Raw genomic sequence first — 19743 nt, 5'->3', positions numbered from 1 at the left:
TTTCTTTCTTTCTTTCTTTCTTTCTTTCTTTCTTTCTTTCTTTCTTCTTTTAATTAATTAATTTATTTTATGTATATGAGTACACACTGTAGCTGTACAGATAGTTGTGAGCCTTCATCTGGTTGTTGGGAATTGAATTTAGGACCTTTGCTCACTCCAGTCAACTCTGCTTGCTTTGGTCAACCCCACTCGCTTAGTCAGCCCCACTCGCTCAGTCCCTGCTTGCTCTGGCCCAAAGATTTATTATTTTATATATATAAGTACACTGTAGTGTACAGACACATCAAAAGAGGATGTCAGATCTCATTACCAGTGGTTGTGAGCCACCATGTGGTTGTGAGCTACAATGTGGTTGCTGGGATTTGAACTCAGGACCTTCAGAAGAGCAGTCAATGCTTTTACTCGCTGAGCCATCTCTCTAGCCCCTGAGTTCAGTTCTTATCGCCCACATCAGGAGCTCACAGTTTCAGTCTCAGGGAATCCAGTGTCTCTGGCCTCTATGGTATCCACACTTCCATGCACACATGTGCAAGACCCCCAAGGGAGGGTAGACATAAAAATAAATCTTAAAATGTTTACATTGCGGGCTGGAGGGATGGCTTAGAGGTTAAGAGCATTGACTGCTCTTCCAGGGGTCCTGAGTTTAATTCCCAGCAACCACATGGTGGCTCACAATCATCTGTAATGGGGTTTGGTGCCCTCTTCTAGTGTGTAGGCATACATGTAAGCAGAACACAGTATACATAATAAATAAATCTTAAAGTTTTTTTTTTAATTTTTCATTTGTTTATTTTGTGTGTATTATTGAGGGCATGTGCATGCCACGGCACTTATGTAGATACGTCAGAGGACAACTTCTGGGGTCTATTTTCTCCTTCCACCATTGGGTCTTGGGGATTGAACTCAGGTGGTCTAGATTATATCTGCTGAGCTACCTTGCAGAATCTAAAAATAAATCTTAGAAAAATAATACTGCGGTAGTAAAATTTCTCTTTAATATTCTGAAGTAGGTGATCTAACCCATGCTGTAAGCCACAAGCAGATAATGTGTGTATCCCCAAACTCTGCTGTGTTCATCTGTAGTCAAGTCTTCCTGCAACTCCAGCTCCAGGCAGTGTCTGCTCTGAGAGGCTGGTTTTATCATATAAATATAAATATATATGAATTTTATTAATTTTAAAAATATTCATGTATGTATGTACCATATGCATGCCTGCTTTCAGTGGAGGCCAGAAGAGGCATCAGGTCTTCTGATCGTGAGTCACATTATGGATGCTGGGAACTGAACCTGGGTCCTCTGAAAGAGCAGCTATGTTTTTAATCACTGACCTATCTCTCCAGCTCAGGGAGGGTTGGTTTGTTTGTTTTTGAGACAGGGCTTCTCTGTGTAGCCCTGGCTGTCCTAGAACTCACTCTGTAGAACAGGCTGGCCTTGAACTCAGAAATCCGCCTGCTTCTGCCTCCCAAGTGCTGGGATTAAAGGCGAGTGCCACCACCGCCCGTCTTCAGAGAGCTATTTTTAAAGTACATAAAACATGGCTTTCCTAGATGGAAGTAGACAGTTTCTCATTCATAGGGTATTTAATTCAGTCAGAAGTTATTTCTTCCAAATGCCTGCATGTGCACACACTGCCGAGTGTCCTTACTGAAGACTAGGTCACCAGCAGCTCAGCATTTTGACTTAAGAGATAGATAGGGTACACTATAAGGTAGCAGCAGGCCCTTGTCAGAGCTGGCGTTTCACACAGGAACCCTGGTCTGGGATCATCCCTTTCCTTGTGTGCCTGTTTTCTTACCAGAGCTCACTGCCTTGCCCTTCACCACCGGGGTCAGGCAATCGTGGTGGTAGGTGCAGGGCATTGGGAGGTGGTTGACTGGTGTGAAGGACTAAGGCCACAGCAGAGTGACTTGTCCTGTCATTCTGCAGATCTGGAGCAGCAACCATCTATTTCCCAGCACAGAGGAAGCCACTCTTTTTCTTGGAACACTAGATACTGTTTTTCTGTTCTCCTATGCTGTGGTAAGTGTTAATATGATGAACTTTGTTTTTGTTTTTTTAAATAACTGCTTAATTTTTTTATATGTTAAAATTATATTAGTTTATATATGATTTTAATGTATAATCTATAAATTTATGTATAAATTATTTTGTTTTTAAAATAACTATTATATAAAATATGTTTAATTAAAATTTTAAATAAAATATTTTATTATATCAATTTAATATGTATTAAAATTATTATTTTACATATAGTTTATATGTAATTATATAAAATTTTAAATACCTACTAAAATTTATAGTTTTTATATATATATATATAATTATATTGTTTTAATTTTTAAGTAACTAATTTATTTTTAAGATTTATTTATTTATTTTATGTATGTGAGTACACTGTAGCTGTCTTCAGACACACCAGAAGAGGGCATTGGATCCCATTACAGAGCCATCGGAGCCACTGTGTGGTTGCTGGGAATTGAACTCAGGGCCTCTGAAAGAATAGTCAGGGCTCTTAACCACTGAGCCATCTCTCCAGACCCCAACTTTCTTTTCTTTCTTTCTTTTTTTTTTTTTATATTGTGGTGGTGAGAATCAAACTCAGGGCTTGTACCTGGACACATGTTCTTCCATGACTGACCTCCCCTACTCCTCATCAGATCTTTTTTAAAAAAAGATTTATTTATTTATTTAATGCATATGAGTACACACTGTAGCTGTACAGGTGGTTGTGAGCCTTCATGTGGTTGTTGGGAATTGAATTTTTAGGACTTCTGCTCACTCCAGTTGGCCCTGCTCTCTCAGTTCCTGCTCACTCTGGCCCAAAGATTTATTGTTATGAATAAGTACACAGTAGCTGTCTTCAGACGCACCAAAAGAGGGAGTCAGATCTCATTACAGGTGGTTGTGAGCCACCATGTGGTTGCTGGGATTTGAACTCAGTACCTTCAGAAGAGCAGTCAGTGCTCTTACCTGTTGAGCCATCTCTCCAGCCCCTCATCAGATCTTTTTTAAAAAATTAATTTTTTTCTTTTTCTTTTTCAATAAGGTCTGTGTTGCCCTGGCTGTCTTAGAGCTTGCTATATAAGTAAACCAGGCTTGTCTCAAACTCACAGAAAATTTCCTGCTTCTGCCTCCCAAGTCCTGGGATTAAAGGCGTGCTCCACCATGTCTGGTAGATTTTTATTTTGTGTATATAGGCGTTTTGCCCACATTTATGTCTGTACACCACTTATGTGCCTGGTATCTGTATCAGATCCCTGGAATCTGACTTGCAGATAGTTTTGAGCCACCATGAGAGTTCTGAGAGTCAGACCCTGAAAGAGCAGCCATTGCTGCTAACTGCTGAGCCATCTTTTTAGCCCCAAATTGTTTCTGTGGATCTGCCTTTCTTCATGTGGCTTCCAGGCATTCTGCTTTCTGGAGCAACACATAACCAGTTGATTTCATCATCTGAGAGAGCTTTTCATTGCCCCCTTATTCACAAGTGGCACAAGGCCTCTCATGGCATTAATAGACCACTGAGCCTACTTTAATGCTTGTGTGCTTGCAGTGTGGAGGAACAAACACTTGTGATATTTGTCATCTAAGGGTTCTGTGTCATTAAGACAGTCAGTGTATTAGAAATAGTTGGTCCTATGTCAACCGAAGTTTGAAGTCAAGACAGTTACTCATTTTATACATTTGTGGCAGATGTGTAAGGTGTATTGCTCTTAAGGTCTGGACTGATCTCAGTGTTCAGTCCCTGCTCTGCACTGGGAAGACAGAGAAGATAGGCCACTTATGCCTCTCATGGGTTATTCCCTCCCAGCCTTCCTATTCTCTGCTTTGTGATGCCCTGAAACCCAAGGGGCACAGACCCGGAGTGCTGGCCTGTGCTTTACAAGTCGCCACAGACTGCGCACATGTGCAGCACTTCTTAACTCTAAATACAGATGCTTCAGAGAGTCCTGCAGAAACGCTGAGGACCACTGCTTAATCCAGCTCACCTAGAAAATGAAACATACTTGGGGGCTTGGTGTTTGTTTTTTATTTTTTCCTGCAGAATGTTTGTAGTGTAATGTTATTTGCTGAAGCACTGACATTCATAGACAGTTAATGTGCACATGTGATTAAGGGCTGACTTTTTTTTTCAGTCACCTCTCTAGTTTGCCTCATGTGTCATGTGCGCTCCCAGCATAGACAGTAACTGTTTTTAGAGCCACCAACTGAAATGCTTTATTTTAGGGCCTCTTCATCAGCGGCATCATAGGGGATCGGCTGAATTTGCGATGGGTTCTGTCTTTTGGCATGTGCTCTTCTGCATTCGTGGTAAGTTGGAAGATTTTATAGTTACTGTAGTTATTACTGGGCTGGCCAGATGGCTTAGTTAAAGGAGCTGATCTCAGCTGATGACCTGAGTTCAATCCTCTGATCATACTGTGGATAGAGACACAGTAGGCCTGAAAGTTGCCCCTTCACCTCCACGAGTGCACCCTGCATGTGTCTACACCCACTCACACTTGTATATCACAAACATAACAATATACGCTAACAATAAATAAAATTAAAAAATAAACAGTTAATGCTCTTTTGACCAGATGTTCTAGAATTTTAGGTAACCCTTCTCTGCCTCCATCTGGAGTGGAGGAGAGAGGCTAATCTTCACGTCACCGTCCTGTGTGTCTTCGGCTTAGGCAGATCTTTTTCTTATTTTTATTTTTGTTTTTATTTTTTGAGACAGGGTCTCTTTGTAAAGCCCTGGCTGTCTTGGAACTCACTCTATAGAACAGGTTGGCTTTGAACTCAAAGATCCTCCTGCCTCTGCCTCCTGAGCACTGGGATTAAAGGCGTACGCCACCACTGCCCGGCTTCAGGTGGCTCTTGTCCTTCCTTGATTCACATAGTCTCCGTAAACAGCAGAATGCTGGGGTCTCAGCGGCCTGCCTTCAGGCTGCATGCCAGTCACACTTGCTTGCCTACCTTTGCTGTAGACTGACTAACTACTTTCTGGTACCCTAACCTGGCCACTCTTTTCTACCCAGTGCTTTTATTTTCCTTACCTCCTATGGCCCTCATGCCATGGCCAGATGACACCCCTAGCTCTGCACTTCTCGGAGTCAATGAGAGAGTCCTGACTTCCTCCCCTGCTCTGGCAGGAACTCTCCGTGGCCTCTTCGGTACCCTCGCTGTCTTCTCCCTCAGCCTGTGCTTATGCATCAGTCTGGCTTTCCAAAGTAGCACCACAGACCCTAGCCTGGGACAGCCGGGAACAGCCTGGGACAGCCTGGGCTTGCCTCTTGCTCCTGTTTTCTGACCCAGATTTTGCAGTGTTTCTCCTTCCTCGTTTACAAAGGGATGTGCAGATCCCTCGTCCCGCTGTTGTAGTGAAGATCGAGTGTGTGTGTGTGTGTGTGTGTGTGTGTGTGTGTGTGTGTCTGAGGGTCATTTGGAACGGCGCCTGACATGTTAGGTGATGTGCAAGGCAGGATCCATATCAGAGTCATCATTATTGCTTACTGCCTGTTAGTAAGGGGTTCTTATTGGTTGATTCAACTTCTAGACTTTAGTTAGATTCTGATTTATTATAGTTTTTCAGTGTCTGACATTTACATTACAGGGGGAAAAAAACCTTTTTCCTTTAAGTTTTAGAAATTAAAGCAGTTTATTCATAAGCTGATAACCTGTACTTATTTATATACATGCTTTTTTAATATTTACACATAAACCCTTATGTAGTGATGTTTCCGCAAACGAGCATGACTGACTGACTGCCTCTCCCTCTTCTCCCAGCTGCTGGCAACCACTGACCATTTTTCTGTTCTTGCAGTTTTGCTTATTTAAGAATTTACAACTGAGATCTGACAGTATTTTACTCACCTACACCAAGACCTCTCAAACAAAGTAGGCTTCACCTGTGAATCAGAAGTCCCTTTGAGCAAAATGCCTGGAAAAAAGCAGCCCCATGGTAGAAACTGCTGACTAATTCAGCAGATGACAGACAGGACTCACTTATGCGAGTGAACTTAGTAGCTGCTGTAGCACCAGCTGGGCTCACCTGGGACTGCCCTGATGCCCAGTTCCTGGATCTGTCCTGAGCAGACATGTGGATTCATGTGGTGCTTCAGAGGGAATGAGGGAACAGATGGAAGAAGATGGAAAATGGGAACTCCGCTTCTAGATTGGAAGACGCAAGTTGAAGGGTGGGAAGCAGAATGTGTGTGTGCGTGTGTGTGTGTGCACGCGTGCGTGCGTTGTGCACATGTGCATGCACTGCTTATGTGCCTGCAGGTGTGCACATACAGAAGCCAATGGAGGATATTGTGGGTTCTGATCTATCTTTCTCCAGCCTTTTCTCTTGAGGCAGGATCTCTCCCTGAACTGGCATCTCTCAAGCCTCAGCAGTCTTTCTGTTTGCATCCCACACAGCTCTGGGGTTACAACGGTTCACATGACCACATTCAGGTTTTTACATGGCTGCAGGGATTTGCACTCGGGTCTTCATACTTACCTACTGAGCCTTCTCCCTAGTCCATGAATGCACTTTTGTGTATCCTGGAAAGCAGTTGGGTGTATTGAAACGTCTGTGTGGATGTCACATGTCCCTTTTCTCTTTCCTTCTCTCGAAGGTGTTTGTCTTTGGTACTCTTACGGAATGGCTGCACTTCTACAACAAGTGGTTCTACTGCGGTCTGTGGATTGTGAACGGCCTGCTGCAGTCCACTGGCTGGCCCTGTGTGGTTGCTGTGATGGGCAACTGGTTTGGGAAAGCTGGGTATGCTGTTTCCTTCCTCTGACTGCATTAATGTCGGGTCACTGGGTCTGGTCACATTCTGCTAACTTGGTGCTTCAGAGTGTGTCTCATCATCTCTCCGAGCAGTTCCAGGATAGAAGGCCCATGGCAGTGTCTTGTGGACTTCAGTGATGGTCTGTAAACATCCAGAGAGGCACATTCTTAAGGCTGTATGTCCCAGTTCCTCCTTCTTCATCTCTTCTTTAGGAACTGTAATAGTCCCACCCCTGTGCCTGCCATCCAGTGTGGGTGTTCTTTTGAGTGTAGTCTTCTTTGTAGTTTGAGACTCCGTGGTTATCTTATCTTTACATTAACAATAAGGAAGCTTAATCCAAAAGTTTTTCATGAAAGTTAGGGGCATAGCCCAGTGGTTGAGCGCTTGTGTAGAAGATACTGTTAGTACACAGGAAGTAAGTTACCTGTGTTCCTAAGGACATGCCTAAGGTCACAAGCAAGGATTCTAATTCAGGTGTTGCCACCTTTGGGGCTTAGACAGAGCATTGCCCTACCTCTCACCCTCCGGGTTAGACTGTGTTGGCCTTGCCATGTGTGGTGTGGGCTGCAGGATAAAGGAAGGTGCCTGCTGATGGATTTTCCCAGCCAGCCTGGAAGAAGGATGCTGAGCCCGAGTCCTAGGAAGTCGAGCGAACTAGAGTTGCTCTGTGGATGATGGCTGTTGGTGATGCTTCTGTTTCAGAAGCAGTGTTGACGTGGCGTTTAGTCATCTCACCTGGGTCAGTGTGTATATGTCTTTAGGGGCTTGCTCACCTCCCATCTGGCTTCTTTGCATGTTTGCTCTTATACATGGCAGCAGTCGTTCCCCTTCCACTGTGGTGTTCAGCGTGTACTTGGCAGGTACTTCACAGCCTCCATCTTCCCCAGTTTCATAACTGGAGCTCCCTCGGTCATGAACAGTCAGTAATGCTGTGACCGTTCACCTGTAAACTGTCTTGTGGAAGGATAAGTAACATTCAAGAGCACTCTGATTATATTGCAGCAGGCCTTATGCTCCGTTCTGCCAGTATATTATTACAATTGCATTGTAAAGGCATTTCCTTTTTTGTTTTGTTTTTTTTAAATGGTGGAATTGGAGCTTGCACAGGTCTTCATTCATACTAGGCAAGTGCTGCACCACGGGATTTTTATCCCCCAGACCGCTTTTTCTTTTTCTCTTTTTCTTTTCCTTTTCCTTTTTCTGACAGCATCTCACTATGTTGCCCTGACTAGTGTAGACCAAGCAGGCTTCACACTCAAAGAGATCCACCTGTTCTGCCTCCCAAGTGTGTGCTCCCAACCCAGCTTAAAATTTCTGGTCTCTCTATGTACCCCTGGCTGTCCTAGAACATGTAGAACAGGTGGTCTCACAGAGATCCACTTGTCTCTGCCCCCTGAGTGCTAGGATTTCAGGGATGTACCACCATCCACCATGCCTGGCATGAAAGCTTTGTGCTTTGGGAGCCACAGTGTGCCATGTTACTGATAGAAGGAAGCTAGCTTGGTGTGCAGGGGCCTTGGGCTGTGGGATGAACATTAACGCTCAAGTTGTAAGCCATGTTGGAGGTCTTTAAAGAATGTCAGGCTAGAGGAAATGATGATAAAACTGCAAGTGAGAGGGGTTGTGTGCCTTGGCATTGTGGGTGTGCCCATTGTGGGCGTGGAAGAGCCTCTGTGGGACCTTCCTTCTCCAGGGTACACTATCTGCATTCTTCTCAGTGGACAGATAAGCCCTGGCTTGCTGACCCACCTCCTCCATGAGTCCTTGGTGGGTTTTAGTATTTTTATACTATTGGAGCTTTTCTTCTTTCGATTTTGTTTTTGTTGAGGTGGGGTCTTGCAGTGTAGTGTTGGGTACCTTGAACTTGCAGTAATCCTGCCCTAGCCTTTTAAGTGTGAGGATTAGCAGAGTAAGCCACCATACCTGGCTTCTTTTCTTCAGTTTTTTTTTCTTTGGTCTGCCCTACAAGGAACCCAGGCCTTCACTACTGTAGTGTCCAACCTCTAAATGAAAATTTAATATCACCACATCTCAGAAGAATCTGGTTTTACCATTGTGGTATATTTTTCAAAATTTTAAATAGAATGTTGATTTTTTTTTTTTTTTTTGTAATGCACATCTTTCCTGTTACAGCCATTTTTTTCATTTTGACCTGCATATAGAATCCCTCTGACACATTGTCTTTGGTTTTCCATTGTTCTCCTTAGCCGAGGAGTTGTCTTTGGTCTCTGGAGTGCCTGTGCTTCAGTGGGCAATATTTTGGGAGCGTTCCTGGCTTCATCGGTTCTCCAGTATGGTTATGAGGTGGGTATTTCTTTCACAGCTTATGTGCACACTCGTTCTTGCTAGTACTCTAACCAATAACTTCTCATCCTCCCCTCTCCTCCTCTCAAGTGCTAGGATTACAGGAATGAACCACCAGGCCTGGCACAAAGGCTTTATGTTTTGGGGACACAGTGTTACTGATAGAAGGAAGCTATCTTGGTGTGCAGGGGCTTGGGTTATGTGATGAACAGCAGTACTCAAGGACTTGATTCATAGCCCAGCATGCAAGAAGGAAAAGAGCAAAAGAGCATAGAGCCATGGGTTCTGAGCAAGAGTGGGTGTGTGGGCAGGCAGCTGCCAGTGTCTGTTGTGGATGTGGAAGAGCCTCCGAAGGGACCTTCCATCTCTAGGTACACTGGCAACTAAAGTCCGTGCCTTTGGGATGGGGCTTGATCATTCTGATGTGCATTTGGCAGAGGCTGAATGGGATGGGGTAGCAGATTCCCGGCTGGCTCAAGTTTACGTAAGCCCATGCTTGTACAAAGAGGGATAAAGACAGGTTATTCTCTTTCTGACCTTTGAGTCTTTGGGGAATATCGCCATGAGATGTTGCCAGTTGTTTGGATTGTTTTAACTGCTTTGAATTCCTGCGGCATCAAATGGCTAAGAAAGCCCAGGCATCCATCCCAAGGATCCCTAGGAGTTGGACTGGTGCTGGAAGTGAAACTCTCCCAGGAAATGGTCCCTAGAGCTGCTGACAGAATGAGAAGCTGGGTGTACCTGCTGTATGTAGTGCTGAGTGTCTGGAGAGCTGGGCAGTCCTTGTTCCGCCTTCCAGTGTTTCTGTGTATGAATGAAGCAAAGGAAGTCTGCCAATTATCTGAAATTCATGGAAAGTACATTTTGAATCTAGTTTTTTTTTTTTAACTGGTAAATTTTTTTTTTTATAGAAAAGTAAATAACTAAGGGAGCCACAGAGAGCCTCTACTGAGTATTTACTAGCTTGGTAAGATTCAGGTTGGTAACCTGACGTGTCCTTGAGGTTCTGAGGCAATGACATGCAGTTATCGGCAATGTCTCAAGTTATAATTGCCCTGACTAAGCTGTTCACCTCCAGGAAGCATTGGTGCCCGTGGATGTGCTTACACAGGCACAAACAAATGTTATCTACAGTTACTTCAGCATAGTTTATAATAGCCAAAGATTGATGCTAAGTGTCAGCTGATGGGGGAGTATTTAAGCTCTGCTGCACCTGTTGGAAGGTGCCATGGAGCTGTGACGTAGAATCAGAAGGCTGGAACTGAAAGAGACCAAGACACGGGGGAAAGTCTCACAGACGGCAAGCAGGCCAAGCACTGTGCCTTGAGACACCATTAGTTTGTAAGGTTCCTAACCACGGTCCGTGGAGAACAATAAAATACAGCAGAATTTACATGTGGGCAGTTGAGAGCTGGGTGGGTTGGGGGGAAGGACTTACTCCACCTCTTAATGCTTATTTTCTTAAGTAGGATGCTCATTCAGAAGCCTAAATAATTAGGTCAGTTGCTCTTTCAGAGAGTAGGTATTATGGTCTAGGTAGAGGCCTGTCACCTTTCACAGTCACTTTTTCTGTCCCAGGCCTTCTCACATCTGTCACAGCTGGATTGTACTAATTGGTGCACGTGTGAAGTTCACGCACCCCAGTGCTGCTCCTCAGGCTGGCTTCTGGAGCAGTGCTTGAATGTTGTCATTCACTTGGTTAAAAATGCTGCCTCGCTGTCCATATCAATCAGCTGGCTGTCCAGCCTGGCCATCGAGTCCTTCCTCCTGACATCTGTCATCCTCCGTGGCAGTTTGCTTCCCTGTAGTCCTGGGCAGAAGCCTCACCTGAGGCTTGTAGAGAGTGCTCCATCTCATCCCCAGCCTGCAGCACCCGTGCTGCTGCTGTGCCTTGAAAGATGATTTTTCTCACTGTTCCCTTAACACCATCTTGCTGTGTCAGTCTCTTTTAGCTGGTGCTTCCTTCTGGATCCTGTGTGCTTCTTTCTTTTCTTTTTAATGTTTATTTATTTATTTTGTGTATGTGGATATACTGTTGCTGTCTTCATGCACACCAGAAGAGGGCATCAGATCCCATCACAGATGGTTGCGAGCCACCATGTGGTTGCTGGGAATTGACCTCAGGACCTCTGGAAGGGCAGTCAGTGCTCTTAACCACTGAGTCATCTCTCCAGCCCCGATCCTGCATGTTTCTTACTAGGTTCTTGTTTATTTAGCTGCATGCCACCTTTTCACACTGTTTTGGGTATTGTTTGATCCCCTTGACTGGTTTTAATGTCTTCAAAGGCAGATACTTTTTGTAGGAGTGTGGATAATGAAAAGAATGAGATTTGGGGGGCTATCCTGATTTTCTAATCCTAACAGTGCCGCTTAGTATCCAGGTGACTCTCGTGGTCATCTGTGAGTCTCACCATGTCCTTAGGAAAATGCAATGAGAAGTCACATGCAGGACACTGGCATAGTGCCCAGCCTGGAAGCCCAAAGTACTGGGGTTCTTCCTGGCTCCCTGTCTCTTCTGTCCCCACCCCTCCCCTTGTGTGTCTATAACAATCATAGCTGTGATGACCACCTCTGTAAAAGCCACTTCTCCTCTCCTCCAGTATGCCTTTCTGGTGACCGCATCTGTGCAGTTTGCTGGTGGGATCGTCATCTTCTTTGGACTTCTAGTGTCACCAGAAGAAATTGGTGAGGAGAAGCCATCTCTTCTATTCTATTCTTCTATGTTACTGGTAGGAGCTGGGAAGTCCAAGGACAGGAAATGAAATTACACTCCTCTTTGGAAGTTAAAGGAGCATTTTGGCCCTGTCCATACTGACCGTTACAGCCCCATCTTATACCACTACAGGGAGTTGAGAGGCGTGCAGCTCACCTTCTCTTGCGTGCAGGAAGAACCAGACATTTGCAGATGGTTTTTATGTCTGAGACACTGGCTAAGAGAGTAACATCTTGAGACTGGATTCTTTTCCTTTATGAAAACGATTCTTATCTCTTTTCTTATGGCTAACTGTGGGGTGTACAAGTGAAGCCTCAGGAGCAGAGAAGTGTGCAGCTCGTCCTGAGTGAACGGGCTTGGTAGCCTCAGTCGGCTATAGTTGGCCTTGGTCTCCTACAAAATGAAAATAAGGACAGTATCAGCCTTGTGAGTGGTGATGTGTGCAGAGCCTCGGAAGGCCAGGCACGCAGGCTGTGTCTGTACACGGTTGCTGTTAATACTCTCCTAGGTCTCCCAAGTATCGAGGCAGAGGAAAGCTCGGAAGAAGATTCACAGAGGCCACTCATCGATGGTGCTGAAAATGAAGATGACTATGAGCCTAACTATTCGATCCAGGAGGACAGGGCTGTCATCCAAGTGAAGGCCATAAGCTTTCACCAGGCTTGCTGCCTTCCTGGGGTCATCCCGGTAAGGACTCCCTTGTCTCCTTCCACAGCTGGCCAGGTGTGGTACCTTCAGTAGTGCTCTGCTGGGTGGGGAGCACGCTGCCTTCTGTTTACTGATGCAGTCAAGATGGTTGTGTAGCATCTGTCCGCTTCCCTGGTAGCCATGGAAACCCTGTCACATATAGAAGCTTCAGACAACAGGGGTTGGGTGGGCATGTCCAGACGTGACTCGTGAACATGCTGATACTGTTCCATCATGCAACTACTAAGGCACAGTTAACAAGTTTTTAAATATTTTGATCTCTCAGATTTACCTGGACCAAGAGGGGTTTTGAATGGTTCATCATCTGCCTATTTGTGAATTCTGATCATTCTGGGGAGTAGGGAGTTGCCCAGTCCTAGGACAAAGTACACAAGGATTTCTTGGTAATTTACCCCAGCATTTCCACAACCTTTGCAGTCCGGGTCAACTCTGTCTGAGCGGAGCCCCTCCTGCTGCTGCAGTCTGTCTGTCTTCATGTTTTGGGGGCCCTATCACTGGAGTGGAAGTTAAGAGGCCTAGGTTGTGTTTGCAGCCCAGTAACTTTCTGTGAGACCTGGATAAGTTTCCCAACCCATCCTTGTGTCTCACTGCCAGGGGATGGAGATGGCACCCATCTTGCCTGGCTCATTGTGTAGTTCACAAAGCATCTGATTTCTTGATGCAAGTCTGCAGCCATCCTACTCTGTCCCGCCCAGCTCTCTTCTGCCCTCTGCCTCTCTGCTCAAAACTAACCCTATGAACAGGTAGTCAGTTAAGTGTAACACTCTCTAATTCTTAGAGATATGGAATAGGGAGATAGAGATAGAGATAGGAAACTCTGGTTCTTTTAGGCCCTTTTAGACCTGTTCTTATGAACATAATGCCTTTCGGTTATTAAAATATTATACCAGCAGTTGTTTTGGTAGAGACAGAACTTGGTTTGTTGTGGCTAAACAAGAAACTTACTTGCTGGCTCCTTTGTACTCCTAAGCCATTGTTCTCTGGCACAGGCAGGGTGGAGAGGAAGTCTAGCTAAGCCTTTGTCTTTGTAGCAGGCTTCTGGGCTGAGAGCTGTGGTGGTCAGGATTTGGCTCTCTGCGGGGTGTCTGCTACCCTGCCTGCCAGGGAAGCGCTTTTAAAACAAGTGGCACCTGGGAAATCACTGGCACTGGGGTGGGGGTGGGGATGTGGGGGTGCAGGAGTTCTAGCCAGACACCCTTTGAAGTCCGCCCTCTTCCTCTGCCTTCCCTTTGATGCTAATAGTCAGGGTTTCCTGGTAATAATGTGTGTGTTGAGTACAGGAGTCTCAGTCATCACCCACTTAAGGCAGCTCTCTTTCAGAAGAGAGCCAGAGGCCAATGGAAACCATAGCTCTTTCTTTTTGGCCCACCAGAAAGGCTCTTTTCTGTGGGATGTGGTCCACAGGTAGATGTCTTTCTGTCTGTGACTGAGTCACTTACTCTCCATAGTTTGCAGGATTAAATTTGCGGGGAGAGAACCAAGAAAGCCTGGCTGCTGACAAGATGAGCTGAGGTTTGCTAGGCCAATTTGCCTGTGGCTGATGGTGGTTGGTAGCATGAACACCAGGGACCTTTTGTCTAAATAAAGAAACTCGGGTACAGTGTGTACTGCTTTCTGGGTTTCAAACACTGCCTTGCTTTTACCAGAGAAATGATAGAAGAAGAAACTGGGGGTAGTTAAGAAAAAGCTGTGCATAATTCCTTCCTTCCTTCCTTCCTTTGGGTGCGGTCAGGGAGGACCCCACACTGTGCTGTATGCTGCTTGTTGACAGTTGTGGTTTCTTCTGCAGTACTCACTGGCCTACGCCTGCCTGAAGCTAGTGAACTACTCCTTCTTCTTCTGGCTGCCCTTTTATCTGAGTAACAACTTCGGGTGGAAGGAAGCCGAAGCTGACAAGCTGTCCATTTGGTACGACGTCGGAGGTATCATAGGTACGCACGTGTGCCTCTCCTTCCGCGTGGTTAGTCGCCTGCCATCTTTCAGAGTTAGGAAATCTCATTTGAAGTTTTATTGCTCGCTCCACAGCCGTCTTTCCCAACCCGTCCTACCAGTAAACACGCAGCTTCTGTGAGAACAAAAAGTCCAAAGGAAGAAGGCCAGCTTGAGACTGACAGGCTGTGGTTTATAGGGGCTGTCTTCTCTTAGTCTGCGGGTGATGGATCAGCTCTTTTGTCCTGGGAACACTTGGAAATCTCTTTAAATGCAGCGCCTTTGTGTGCTTTCAGGGATGGCTTGGCTTTGAAGCTGATTTTGCGAGAGATTGAAGATGGAGTAGGAATGTGTTCATTTTGGCTTCTTCCCACTGTCCCGCTATCTCCAGCCAAGGAAGCAAGCCTAGCGCCGTCGTGTGTCGATTGTCAGGCACCAGAGGAAGGGCAGACAGAGGATTTCCCTTCCCTCTCGTGTCTGTGTCTGCTGGATACAGCAGATTTATTTTATTTTCCAGGCTAGGGATTGAACCCTGGGTTAGGAAATGTACTATAACCCTAGTTCTATAACAGATTTTAACAGTGGCTTTGTGTTGTAGCCAGAAATACAAATGAGGAAATAATAAACAGGCAGGACCAACAGATTATACACTATGGCCTCACCTTAACATCTTTGTCTGTGGTGTTTACACATAGAGTAAAGCCTAAGTTTACACATAGAGTAAAGCTACCCTGAACACACGAATAGCACAGAAGGCTCTTAGGTGTCACACCGCTATTATATTTGAACTTGGCTATTGGTAGTCTTAGGTCTAGAGCCAAAGGTAATGTAGACGCCCTGGGACCTGATCATACTTGTGTATCTTTCACAGTTAAAGGCATCTTGATCTTGGTGCAGAGCGAAAGAAGTGGGTTTGGAGTGGCAGCTCAGGGGCTCTGTTGGTAGCTCACGAGGCCTCTTCCTTAAACTAGCTGTCGAGGTTGAGCCTTACTAGACCACACTAGGCATCCGGGCTGCTTTCAAGCTTGTGATCTTTCTGTTCCAGCCTTCAGGGGGACTGCAAGTGCAGGCTCACTTGATTCAGTTCATCATGCTTTAAGTTCAAATGAGGAAATCCAGGGGAATGAATTTGTTTTTCATTTGATAGGGAAAGTGGTAAATATGACTATTGATGGTTTTGGTAGTTTTCTGTTTTCTTACTTTGTGGGGTCCTGTCCATAGGCAGCCACTGTGGTGGGGACACTTGGGAGAACCAGCTGTATCTTTGGCCCCCGAGGGCCTTGTCTCAGACGGCTGAGCTCAGCCACAGCTGCTTTCCACTGACCGTCTTCTTTGTGCTTGAAGGTGGGACTCTGCAAGGCTTCATCTCTGACGTACTGCAGAAGAGAGCACCTGTGCTGGCCCTCAGCCTCTTCCTGGCCGTTGGGTCCCTTGTTGGGTATAGTCGTGAGTATCCCTTTGTAATTGCCTTGATTCCTGATCTCTTGAAGGTAGGCACTTGCCCAGAGTCGGTGGCCAGCCCTGGAGAGATCTGTGATTAGCTCTGAGTGCCTGGGAACTGTCATCACATGGTTTTATTTGTGTGGGGAGGAAACCGTCATCTCCCTTGCTTTGTGGACCTGTTTAAAAGCTTGCTTGGGAGTGTATTGCTTTGTTTGAGGGGCGGCTCCAGAGGGACAGCATTAGAGCCAATAAAACCATAAAAGGAGGCAAGGTTTCTAAAGCGGGAGGATGGTAATTAGTAGGTCCTGGGGTATGTGTGTGTGTTCTAAAGCTGTAGAGTTGTTCTCTGGCTTTTAGACATCTCATTAGCTTGAGCAGTAGCCAGAGACAGGACAAAAGCTGGAAGGGCGTCTGTCTTTGTTGTCTCTGGAGGGATTGTACTGTGGCTGGGCTGGGGATGGGGATGCAGCCGCTTGCTGTGCACTGTTGATGGAGACACATGCAACTGCTTTTCAAGTCACAGTGGTGTGTCTCTTCTCTCACAGGCTCTCCAAACAATAAGTCCATCAATGCGCTTCTGATGACCATTACAGGTATGGTCGACCCTTCTGTCCACTGCGCTGTCCCTCTGGGATCAGAGAAAGCTGTTTCCCACAGGTGGACTGACACTAAACCTTCGTTATGTAGACCTCAAGTGATAGGAAGATAAATGCCTTCTTTGCCAACTTCTCCTCTCTGACCATGGGTAACTTCCTCAACTCTCTGGGACAGAAGCTGTCCCTGTGGACAAACCTAAAAATTTGGTTTGTTGTTCCAGGTCTGGCTTTGACTTCAGAAGGTGACTTAGTAAGGCCTCACATTGGAATCCCATCCACTAGCTTGTGGAAGTGCAGAATAGCTAGATTTTTTTCTCTCATGCCAAAACTGGGAAATATGTTTACATATACATATATATATATATAAAATTTTAATTCAGCAAGATGTGTGGCTCTGATTCCAGTAACATGACTGAGTTTACCAGAGCCAAGCCACATCCACCAGAGGGCTATGCCTTACAAGAACAAGAGCTGTGGCTTCAAAGGGGACAGCCCTGTTTGTCCCCTTTGAAACAGCACTGTCTCATCCCTCTCTTTCCAGCGTGTTGGTCGACTCGGGTGGATTGGTGTTTGGGGGACATAATTGTGCTGTAATGGACCCTGACAAGCTGCTACTGTTTGTTGATGAGTTCCTGCCTTCTGCATTGAAATGGCTGACTGTTCCACTGGGACGTAGACACTAGAGTGTCATATCACTGGAGAATGGATTTCAGAAGAGCAGATACAATTAGTCTGAAAGTACTATCTAGAAGCACTTCCTTTAGTTTCTGTTTCTCACCAACACGTTGGTTAAGATATTGGGATATTTCATCTATCTGGTCAATGGCTAGAAATGTGGATCATATTTTAACATGAACCTGTTCTCTTTATGGCTTCAGGGTTTTTTATCGGCGGACCATCCAATATGGTTAGCTCTGCTATTTCTGCAGACTTGGGTCGCCAAGAGCTGATCCAAGGGAGCAGCGAGGCTCTGGCGACTGTCACGGGGATCGTCGATGGAACAGGGAGTATTGGTGCTGCTGTAGGCCAGGTGAGAAGAGCATGTGCTTGCTGACTCCCACGGCAGGTGGCGCTCTTGTGCTGTGGACAGGACGCCCTAGGTTTTCAGGCCTCTGAGAGGTGGGACCTGAGATGGAAGGCATCCCGCATGGCCAAGGATTGTGTAGCTAACTCTGAGTACAGTCTGTTTTCTCCATGTCCAGACATTTATGACTGGTCCCAGAGGTTGTCTGTAGGTGTCCTGTAGCAAACTCATCCGGGATACAGGACCCTGGAGGTCTACAGACATGCTGACTTGGAACCTGTGGACCTGTATATTCCCACTCATATGCTGGAGAGCCTCTAGGTTAGACCTGCCCTACTGAAGTAGTCAGGATGACTTAAGTTTACTGGTTTGCTTGATTACTGGGGTGAATCAGTGCTGTGCCTGTGCTTAGTGAGGGAGCAAGCAGTGAGGGGAGCAGCTCACCCAGATGTTCTCCAGCCATGTAGTGGGTGTTTATCAGTGTCTGCTCATTGCAGAAATGCAGGCTCTATGAGGGCAGCATTGTGGCCCCTGTGCCACCTCCCCACATTGCCCCCCATCCCCACCTCGTAGCCCTCCCTCATCACTCTTGGCACATGGGAGACATTCTGGTTCCAAAGCGCTGTACAATAAATGGTTGACATGCTTAGGATATTTGACTGTATAATTAAAGAACAAATATGTGTGTGTGTGTGTGTGTGTGTAGGTATAGGTATATAAAATTTAACAAGGGTAGGAGGATTTCCTCTGCATGCTCTGGGGTGGAAATCAAGCAGGGCTACTGTCACCCATTCAGAAGGCTTCATGTCTGAGGGGAGGTGAACAGTCGTCTTGCTTTATGCATTTATGTGTCTATGTGTGTGTGCATGCCACGTGGCAAATGTGTGGAAGTCAGGACAAGCTGTCGGAATCTGTTTTCTTTCCACTGTGTGGGTCCCGGGGCTTGAACTTAGGACATCAGGCTTGATGACAAGGGTCTTTACCCTCGGCCATCTTTCCAGACCCATCACACTGAGTAGTTTAAATACATTTAACTAGTACACTTGAGAACAGTTTCTCATGTAGTCCAGGATGCCCTTGAGTTCCTGATCCACCTTTCACATGCTGGGATTATAGGCCTGTGTTACCACGCTGTCAGTGTTCAGACCCCAACTGTAAGCCTGGTGGCAAGTGTCCTTGTCCCCTGGGCCAGCTAGGCAGGACTCTTAGTGCGTTTGGACACATATTCCTGGATGAGATTGCATTATCTACTAAGGAGAAACGAGTCCAAGCGTCTAATGTCTACACTGAAACTTAAAACATTTACCCACTTACTGTAGAAATAGCACAAGTGTCCAGCAGCTGCTGAATGCATAAGCAGGATGTGGCAGATCCATACAGTGGAGGATTATTTATCAGTTAGAAGGTGACAAAGGCTTGGAAGATGCCACAGCATAGAGGAACCTCAGAAATATGCCATTGAAAGAAGCCAGTCATGGGAGACACAGTGTGCCTTCATTCATAGGAAATGTCTAAAATTGGTTAAATTTATAAGAAAAAAAAAAAAAAAAGACTGGATCTGGGGTGCCTCAGGAGTGACTGCCAGTGGGCTGGCTGCTTATAGAGTTGGCCATAACATTGCTAAATGGCATTAATGATGGGCTGCATCAATTCAGATCCACTAAAAACTATTGTGCTCTGCCCTTGTAGTGGATGTGTCTTTATGCTATCCAAACTGTACGTTGACAGGATGTTTTTAAAGGACTGGTAAGATAGCTCAGTGGGAAAAGGTATTTGCCACCATATTGTAGAATGAGAGAACTGAATTCTGCAGGTTGTCCTTTGACCTCCACATGTACAGTGTGTGTGTGTGTGTGTGTGTGTGTGCGCGTGTGTGTGCGCGCGCGTGCGAACACACAGGTATACACATAGTGAGTAAGAAAACAGTGTTAGGTGGTGGTGGCTTAGGCCTTTAATCCCACCACTGGGGCTGATCCCTTGAGTTCCAGGACAGCTAGGCTACACAGAGGAACCCTGTCTTGAAAAACAAACAAAAAATATCCATGTGGTTGTTTGAATGATAAATATTTTTTATTTTTTATTTTTTTTTAAAGATTTATTTATTTATTATATGTAAGTACACTGTAGCTGTCTTCAGACACTCCAGAAGAGGGCGCCAGGTCTCGTTGCGGATGGTTGTGAGCCACCATGTGGTTGCTGGGATTTGAACTCTGGACCTTTGGAGGAGCAGTCGCGTGCTCTTACCCACTGAGCCATCTCAC

General features: G+C 45.7%; 1 protein-coding gene across 6 annotated transcripts in view; it reads left to right on the top strand.

Moving 5' to 3' along the window:
• Window positions 1-19743, top strand: part of Slc37a3 (solute carrier family 37 member 3) — a 40247-nt gene that overhangs the window by 14621 nt on the left and 5883 nt on the right. For all 6 annotated transcript variants that reach the window (XM_021164500.1, XM_029478662.1, XM_029478661.1 and 3 more), the window contains 10 exons: window positions 1928-2020; window positions 4226-4309; window positions 6607-6752; window positions 8973-9069; window positions 11670-11754; window positions 12291-12469; window positions 14280-14421; window positions 15764-15865; window positions 16408-16455; window positions 17337-17488. In XM_021164500.1, coding sequence (XP_021020159.1) covers window positions 1928-2020; window positions 4226-4309; window positions 6607-6752; window positions 8973-9069; window positions 11670-11754; window positions 12291-12469; window positions 14280-14421; window positions 15764-15865; window positions 16408-16455; window positions 17337-17488 — 1128 coding nt within the window. The remainder of the gene's footprint in view (window positions 1-1927; window positions 2021-4225; window positions 4310-6606; window positions 6753-8972; window positions 9070-11669; window positions 11755-12290; window positions 12470-14279; window positions 14422-15763; window positions 15866-16407; window positions 16456-17336; window positions 17489-19743) is intronic.

This window comes from Mus caroli, chromosome 6 (genome assembly GCF_900094665.2).
Source record: "Mus caroli chromosome 6, CAROLI_EIJ_v1.1, whole genome shotgun sequence".
Lineage (NCBI taxonomy): Eukaryota > Metazoa > Chordata > Mammalia > Rodentia > Muridae > Mus > Mus caroli.
The sequence above is the reverse complement of the archived record's forward strand: the minus strand, read 5'-3'. Positions and strand labels throughout refer to the sequence as shown.